The sequence below is a fragment of the Phaethon aethereus genome, assembly GCF_964289735.1.
Source record: "Phaethon aethereus genome assembly, chromosome: 1".
Classification (NCBI taxonomy): Eukaryota; Metazoa; Chordata; class Aves; order Phaethontiformes; family Phaethontidae; genus Phaethon; species Phaethon aethereus.
Genome location: NC_138575.1, coordinates 53,260,054 through 53,269,400, shown reverse-complemented (window position 1 = coordinate 53,269,400; position 9,347 = coordinate 53,260,054). Strand labels below are relative to the sequence as shown.

Genomic DNA, 9,347 nt, shown 5'->3' with positions numbered 1-9,347 from the left:
CCGAGAACGGTCAAGGGAGGTGCAAAACACTGATACAGTCAGTCAGGAAACTCAAGGGCCACAGCCGCCGTCGCTCGGCCGTTGCCCAAGGCATCAGCCCGCGGAGCTGCCCCCCGCTCCCTCGCTGCTCCTCCCGACTCGCACGGGGCTTCTCTCCCCGCTCCGCACCTTCAGCTCCGAAGGCCGCGGGAGGAGCCGCTACGCGCACACGCGCCCCACAGCATCGCCATTGGCATTGGCATCGCCACCGCCCAGCCCTGGCCCCGGCCCCGGCCCCGCTCCCGCCAAGGCGAGGCCCCGCTGCGGGCCGCCATCGCGTTCCACGCTCTCCCCGCAGAGCGTCGAGACGCTCATCTCCCTCCGCCGCCGTTGCCCACCTGGCAGGGCGGGCACCGGGCCGAGCCCCTTCCCCTCCCGTCCCGGCCCAGCGCCTCCTCAGGGATCGGGCCCGGCACCAGGCGCCGGCTGTCCCGATTGGCTCAGGCCCTCCTGCTCCCAGTTCTCTACGGGGTCCGTTCACACTCCTGGCCAATGAGCGCCACCCTCCCGCCCGCCCTCCCTTACGGGCCGACTTTCCGCGCCGCATCCAACTTAACAGCCCGTCCCAACAGCCCTCGCGCGCCTTCGCCTTCACGGCCCCCGGCGACTACGGTGGCCTGGAAGGGGCGAAGTAGAGGATGGAGCGCGCGCGCCGTGCGGCGAGAGGAGCTGCCCGCCGCTGAAACGACCACCGGGGCCGCGTCTGCCCTGGAGCCGGGCAGGGCCCCTGCGGAGGCCTGGCCCGGCCTTGCCTGGCCCGAGCCTGGGTGTCTGAGGGAGGCTTGTAGTGCCGGGCCGTGGAGGGGCTGGAGGTTTGACAGGTCACTGTGCCCGGGCTGTGGGGGTACGGACTGTTTTGGGGATGGTGACGGGTCACGGACCGGCACGGAGCCACGCGGTGGAAACTGCTGAAGGAAGCTGGAGTCAGCCACGCGTTAAGCAATAAATCCTGCTCTCGGCAATAGGTTTGTTTTGAGTGACACCGGATCCCGTATCGGCCGCGTTTTAAAATTGTAAACCTGAGAGGATGGACCGAAATTTCGGTACTGAGTAAAGCGCATCCAGCACAGCCGGCCTGATCCTTATGCTTCACTGAGACAGCTCGGTGACAGATCATAATAAATACATTCCAAACGAAGAATTTCCTGAACCTGTCAACTCAAGTCCATTTTTAATTATGTTCACAGCATACCTATTTGTACCCCATTACAGACTTCATGTTTACTTCCAGTCACTGATCAAGTAACAATCGTTGCCTCGGTATCCTGACTTAGAATATAGCTGTTATTCTAGTCATGCTGAATTTTGTAAAAGGAGGGATTTTTTTTTTTAATCTGGTAAAATAAAAGCTAGCACTTCTTCAAAAGTAATATGTATTTTCACTGTCTCTGCTTTCCAAATCTAAGTAGAAGATTATTTAGTAAAAGGTTGTCTTTGAAGGAATATTGGACAGGAAAACTGCAGCAAAACTAAGTGTTTCTGTAGCAACCTGCTTTTAAATGAGTCTTTACCTTGTGTATGTCCCTCAGAATCGGTAGATCTGAAATGCCCTGTTCACTTTGCTTTGCCAATGGAGTGTTGACTTCCCAAGTTCATTTCAGCTCTAGTCTGTGTAAGTGAACTCAGAATCAGGAAAGAAACTCATGCCACTGTTACACAAAATGCCATTATTATTTCCCTACAGCAGTGAGGATCATGTCTTTATTGTATCTGTTCATCCTCATTAACGAATCATTAGTCCTATCATCTGTCTTCTCAGATACCTGAGTGTTACGAGGCCTACAGCATTTCTACAAGTCTTCTACCCTCACTCCACTTAATTGTCCTAATTGGCTTTCAACTCAACCATGTTTCACTTCTAAGGCACTTCAAAACTCATTATTCTGTGTATCTTCAATACATAGAATTAAAAGCTTTTTCTTTCCTGTAACAAATATCCTTTCCAATAACATATCTCCTCACTATGGAATGTAACTGTGTTTATAGACAGGTAGGTGAGTACCTGCCTTCCAAACCCTGAAGCCTCAAAGTTGAGCAATTAGACATTTTCCCTTTTTTAAAATAAACATGAACAGCAATTTTTGCTTCATTCTGTGACACCCCCTCAATTAAATCAGTTTTTCCTGCTGCTAGGACCTTTGTCAGCAATTTTTTATGCCAGTGGCTGTGCTGTATTTCTTCGTGGTATTTATAAGAAACCACTGGGACATCCTGGTGTATCATATTCGTGGAAAGGACTGCAGCAAGAAGCCCAATTCTTAAAGCAGAGTGGTACTGTCGCTGAAAGGGATGAAGGCCGCCTGTGCAAGGCAGGGCTTTCCAAGCAATAGTGCAAGGCTGTAAAAGAAACTCCCCGAGAACGTTCCCTCACACCTAAGACAGACAGATCTGGTTTGGGGTGAAACTGTGCCTTGCAGGTGAAAGGAAAATCCTCTTCATGGAGCTTTCCAGATGAGGAGAATCTGCCCACCTCTGGGAATCTCAGCCAAATATGCAGCATGTGACCAATGATTTCGTACAGCCCTCCACCAGGAGATAAGGAACCTCCATCTTCCACGGGCAGGATGCACTCCTTTCATCAAGTTTTCTGCTTGCATGCACATTCAGATTTTAAAACAGATGAAAAGGTCCAATCAATTTCCTACCACTGAGAAAAAAACACAACACATATATAATGATGTACTGTAGAGAAATGCAGTCTGGGCAGGACAGCAGAGGCCTTGAGAAGTGGAGGGTCAGGATGCAGCAGAGGAATACAGGTGTGCGATGAGCAGAGATGGGGCACACCCCTGGTGCTGGAGATCCCATAGCTACAAACGAGTCACCGTCAGTTAAAGACTCGCAGGAGTGCTGGACAAAAACAGCTTTCACAGGTAACGGAGAGAACTAAAACCAAGTACCTCACAAACGTAAAACACCATATATATTGAATTCAAATGTAACATGGAACAGCAAACCCATGAAGAAATAGCAAGGTGTAAAAGTGTGTTAAACACATAAAAATTACTTCAAACTGATCCTAGAGTGAGGGAGAAGAACATATCAACCTCGTATTCTTTCTGGCCCATGACTCCAGATGTGATGACTTGCCCTAACAGCTCTGCACGCACACACCAGCATGAAACCACTGATCTTCAGGCCCAGGGGAGCAGTGGAAGTGTGAGCGTTACACAGGTGAAGAGGGGTAAAACTAGTAACAGTTTATATAATAATGGTATTATTACTATTATTATTACTTAAACTTTTTCTGCATAGAATTATTCTTTCTTTTCCCATAATGATTAGGCCTGGATTAATAATGATTATTAGTTTAGGCTAAGATTTCAATTACACTAAAAATAAAATTTTGGTTTTAAATACAAGTTGTGTTTCCTCTTTGCCCATAAACAAAGTTTTCAATGTAACAGCAGTGACATTAAGTTCTGAATGATGAGCAGCAGAGTTCCTGGGGGATAAGACCAGTCAGGAAGCTGGGGAAAAAAACAACCTGGATTTCTTCATGGTTATAATTGTTTTTTTAAAACAGTTTTGAAATAGTTGGTATTATTCCACTTGGTAGTGGACTTGTAAGAATGTAACAGAGCTAATTAATATCATAGATATTGTATGATAATGAAATGTATACGAATTTTATAGGGTAAAAAGAATCTCAATTTTTTTCCTCTAGCTATGCCATATTTTAGCTATATGATGCCAGTATCCATGGGGAATGGAGCAAGGTGACATGAAGCACAGACCTCATTCTGCTTGCATGTTGCAGAGCAACCACCAGAGCCATTGGGCACTTGCAGTTCTCACATTTGCAAAAGCCACAGTAGAGGATCCTATGCCAACCCCCTCCAGGCCTCGGTGAGGAGAATGCACGACTGCCAAGAAGCAAGGAGTTTTGCCTAGGACGTGGTTATTTTTTGGTGCCTGCTGAAATGTTATTTTCAATACTGGATGTCTACCAGTAGCTAAACCAGCCCTGAAAGTGCTCTGACTCTTTACAGAGCTTCACCTTCCACGCAGCTGTCCTGAGGACAGCCCACATAGTCTACGGAGCCAGATCCATCAACCTGTGATGATTTCTTATGTAGCACGTTCTGGTTTACCACTGTGTGACTGTCGTGGTTTAACCCCAATCGGCAACTAAGCCCCACGCAGCCGCTCGCTCACTCACTCCCGCCGGTGGAACAGGGGAGAGAATCAGAAGGGCAAAAGTGAGAAAACTTATGGGTTGAGATAAAGACAGTTTCATAGGCAAAACGAAAGCCGCGCACACAAGCGAAGTAAAACAAGGAATCCATTCACCACTTCCCATGGGCAGGCAGGTGTTCAGCCATCTCCAGGGAAGCAGGGCTCCGTCACACCCAACTGTTACTTGGAAAGACAGATGCCATCACTCTGAACATCTCTCTGTCCTTCTTCTTCCCCCAGCTTTGTATGCTGAGCATGACATTGTATGGTATGGAATATCCCTTTGGCCAGCTGGGGTCAGCTGTCCCAGCTCAGGCCCCCTCCCAGCTCCTTGTGCACCTCCAGCCCACTCGCTGGTGGGGTGGTGTGAGGAGCAGAAAAGGCCTTGACCCTGTGTAAGCACTGCTCAGCAGTAACGGAAACATCCCTGCATTATCGACACTGTTTTCAGCACAAATCCAAAACATAGCCCCATACCAGCTACTATGAAGAAAATTAACTCTATCCCAGCCAAAAGCAGCACAGTGACACTGAGATTTTTGGTGTAATTTACTGCAACACATACTTTTTTTTTCTTTGCACATTAAATAGAATCCTAAATCATGCTGACATGGGAGACAAATGAGAATAACTCTAATTATCTCTGGCATTTCAAAGTGGAAAATTAAATTGCAGTGGTAAATATCTGACTTCAGCACTTGCCTCTGGACTCTTTCACCCACTCTATTTTAAAGATTAACCTATGCTTCACATTTTTACTTCTCTCATTTGATGATGTACTTAGTATCTTTAACTCAAAGAAAATCTTTGGCAAACAAATGGAACCCTTTGCTGGCTTAATTAGTTCAGCATATTAGCCCGTAATTCCAACAATTAATTCTAGTTCCATCATTATTCTTTTTAAAAATCTTTCTTCTTGGATTTCTCTGAAAATTGCTTTGGAAACAAATTACTATCCCTTTTACATGGTGTCTCAATTGAATAACAACTTGAATTCCCTGCCTTTTTCATCCAAGGATCTGAAAATATTTTCCAAATGTTGATGCAGAAAACTTCAAATCCCTCACTGATGAGGGGATTATCTTCAGATAAAGAAACTGAGGCCCAGTGAGGCTAATTACTAGGATTATTTTGTTAGACTGATGTCATCCAAAAACTGGATAAATGCTTAGGCCAAACAAAAAAGGAGCGTGAGTTGGAGCTGTAGTAGAATTTAGAAACCAGTCACATACAATTGAATAAATCTGTGTGAAATGACTAATTTCCACATCATAAAATGAATTTAACCAGAAATAATTTCAGGATGCTGTGTGTTTGTAGGCATGAGACAAATCCTGTAAATGCCTTGGATATACAACTCTGTCAAGGCAGCAATATAACTTAAAATATATTGAAACAGTATTTGAAAAATGAAGTATTCTAAAACCCATTCAGATCTGTCAATGTTAAGGTCCCTCTTCAATTTCAGTTTGAGCCCTAGCACATTCTTGATAATGCAGTTATTAATTACAGGGCCAGAAGCTGTTTTTGTTTGCAGTACGCTTACTTCATTCAGTTTGCAGAACAGACAATACCACAGGAATGTAAAAAAAAAAAAAACCAAACCAAAACAAAACTCTTTCTACTGTTCTTTAGTTCTCTATAGGATCCTTCTTGTCCCTCACCCAGGGGATGCACTGAAGATAAAATGTCATTCATTTCAGAACCCTTTCAATTTGTCCCTGCAGTGCTTGCACGCGCACGCGCTCTCTCTCTCTCTCCCCCCTTGCCCCATCCCACAACTTATCAGACAGGAAAACACTATCCATTCCTTTTACAGATGTGGAATGGAGAAATATTTCAGTTAAAACTTGAAAAGAATTGGTGAAAATGCCAGTGGTTCAAAGCTGTCAAGGTGGTAAGCAGCCCTTCAGCAGTTCTGCATGGAGCAGTCCTCCACATAGCAGGAGGGCACTCCTTTAACTTCAGCTGTGAAATCAAAGAAGGTGCCTTTCCTCTCTTCGTTTTTTAATTTTGGAGACAGTGACACAGACAAGTATTCTACAGAAATTTAATTGAGCATGGTGCTGACACAAATTTATTCTAATCTCACATATTGAAAGTTTTAGTCTGCATTCAATGGTAAGGAAAACCAACCCAAACTACTATAACACATAAAACAAAAAGCTATTTACTTTGCAATTAGATTTATACCTTCTTCTGTGCAATTACTGCAGACATTTAGATGTGAGCTTTCTTCCTTAAAATCTGCTTCCTTACAAGCAGATTTTAACTAAAGAATTTACTTATGTGCTAAAGAAAATGTTTTCTCCAATGATGTCTTTTGAAACCTGCCTTGAATACTTAATCCTGTGTTTCTGAGAGTAAAATCTGCTGCTATGGATACAGTGGGGTCAAGGTTTCAATATTATTATTTTCCTGTGCTGTGTTAAAGGAGATGGTAGAATAATATTTTTGTTTCAACAAAAATATCTTAGAAAGTGTAACATATTATAAATGCATGTGTAAAGCGTTTTATTTAATATTTCTCTTTCAAATATAGGAATTATCACAAGGTCCAGTCTGGCAGTACTGACGAAACACCTCATCTGTAATAGAACTTTACTTCCATCTTCACCTGATGCTACAAGTGTTTTACAAATATTAATTAAGCTGCACAGAAGTTCTATGATAATTCTCAAGGTGATCCCAAAAAGAAAAAGAAAGGTTTTATACTTTTTACAAAGTGCAAGGAAAGCTTTTCCAAAACATAAGCTGCAATTTTCTACTTGTTCCTTGTAAAAGAAAAAAGAGTAATGTCAATTTTTGTCTTTCCTGCTTTTTGAAGAACTGCAGAACAATAAATACTTTTAATTCAAAGAATAATGCTAAGGAATATCTCCTCCAAACTGGCTCTTAGGCAGTTGAGATAAATAACCATTCTAATTCAGTTTTAAAATACCTTCCCTATCAATTACTCAGTTTTTACTTTCTTTTTATTATTGTATCATAATCCTTCTAATTTTTCTACTACGTACAGCATTCCAGAAAAAGTTACACAAAATAAAAAATAGCACAACTTTTAAAAAGCTACACATAACACAAATACATCCAGTCTTCTTTCTTTTATAGGAATAAAGAAAAATAACAGAAAAACTCACCCCATTTCTTCCTGTTACTGGACACATTTAAGATACTCATTATGCTGAATCTTTTACCTCCCCCCCACCAAGAAACTTCACTCAGCCAGGTAACATTTCACTGAAAAGCACAAGCCAAGGTAAATCTGCAGTTTCCAAATAGCTCAAAATATTTTATCATTTTATCACTGGGCTACAGCCCAGGGAGAGCCTGACTGAAGTGAAAGAGGCTGGCGTTTCATCCCAATTGTTTACATTTCACAGAAACTGAACCCGGGAATGGTAACTATTAGTCCTACAGAGAAGCACAGCAAGTGATAAGACAAGTCTCACAGGGCTCCTTCCCAAACATCCTGGGTTTTTTTGCTGTTTGTTGCAAACAAATTATTGTAACTAGCGAAGAAGTGCCTGGCTTTGTGATGTGTGCAAAACCAAAGGGGCATGAACTCAGTCCTGAATCTTCACTGCACTCTCCTGTGAGGCCTTATTCAACTAACTCACTTTTTCCTGTCAAATTCCCCATCTCTAACATTGGACAAGGTTATTTCCTCAGGTGGCTGTTGTAAGGACTCATTAGGGTTTTTCCTGCGCTTTAAAATAATATTTACAACATTGACAACATAAATAAATAGAGGTGGTGTTAGCATTTTAGAATGATGTCCAAAAACATTCTATATAGTATCATTTTATTTTTTAAACTGGCTTTTTTTTCAGACAAATGCTTTGAAATTAAGGAGACAGCTGAACGATCATTTTTACCCTCAACAATCTGTGATGTGTTTTATTTTAACAGAAGACAGGAAATTCTGAAATGCTAGTTTCCAAATAGAGTGTAAAAGAACAAAGTCAGTGATGATTTTAGGCCAAAAAAAATTCTCAACCTCAAAAATAAAACCAACTTTTGATAACTGCAAAAGCAATTACAAATTGCTGATGAGAATAACAGTTCAGGGAAAAAGCAGTATCTATGAGCAGATGCTAGAAGGCTACAAGCCCGTTCAGCTTTTCTAAACAATAAGACATTATTGAAAAGCTAGAAAACCTCCAACAAACTAACTTAATTATAGATGATTGAATAAATAAATTTTTAATCCTCTTATTAAGAAACTACTTTTAATACATTTAATTCCTAAAAATGTATTTTAATTTTAAAAACTATTTATTTTTAAATAATCAGAAATAAGCTAAACATTAAAATTATAAAACACTTTAGGAGCCAAATCCTGGTGTGATTAATGAGGTTATCACGAGAACTTAAGTCTAAATCTATAGCAGTCAGCAACTGATTAAGTTTTTGCAAAATAGGAATTTAGTGAAACAGAGAAATGATCCAATTGAAAAGACCTTCTTCAGTTATTATACATCCATTGGCAGGATCAAACATATCTTCCAAACTTGATAGTGACTGCAAAGTAACATCAAATGGGATCTGAAAAAATAGGGAAAAAAATACCAAATAACTAACTTTATTAAGCTTATAGGTACCAACAAGTATACATATACAAATAAAATTAAATTAAAGCCAGATTTTTGTCCTAAACCCAATGAATAAGTTAGAAATACTCATTGCCTCAATATGAATTTGTGGTTAATGACAACTTTTGCAGGAAACTAGTAAAACAGGATTAAGAGGAGGAAATTTCTGTGAACAATGTTGCTCACAAAGATTATCCTGATCATCTGTAGATGAAATGAAGATACCAGACAAAAGCAGCAAGAATGATTAGTAATTTGGAAAGCTTTTCCCAAGATGAGTTGAAAGAATTGACCTTACTGTAAGGTGAAACAGAGGACAATGATAAACTGGTTTGTATGTCCATTGGACACAGAGAACTATTCAGCTGATTTAGATATTAAGAAAAACTAACTCAAGGAAGAAAAGCTTGGAACAGGCTATTTAGGGAGGTTAATTTTTAATGCAATTATTTTATTTATAAATTTACTTTTAAGATTGGAACTCCCAAGTAAAGGTCCCTTCCAACCCAAAGATTCTACGGTTCTATGAAACAC

At 41.3% G+C, this 9,347-nt stretch overlaps 1 protein-coding gene across 1 annotated transcript in view; it reads right to left on the bottom strand.

Annotated features, from left to right (window-relative positions):
* Nucleotides 1-8,646: 8,646 nt before the first annotated feature.
* CFAP54 (cilia and flagella associated protein 54) overlaps nucleotides 8,647-9,347 on the bottom strand; it is a gene marked incomplete at both ends in the record, with an annotated part of 116,936 nt that continues 116,235 nt past the window's right edge. Inside the window, one exon of the mRNA XM_082010865.1 lies at nucleotides 8,647-8,766. Coding sequence (XP_081866991.1) covers nucleotides 8,647-8,766 — 120 coding nt within the window. The remainder of the gene's footprint in view (nucleotides 8,767-9,347) is intronic.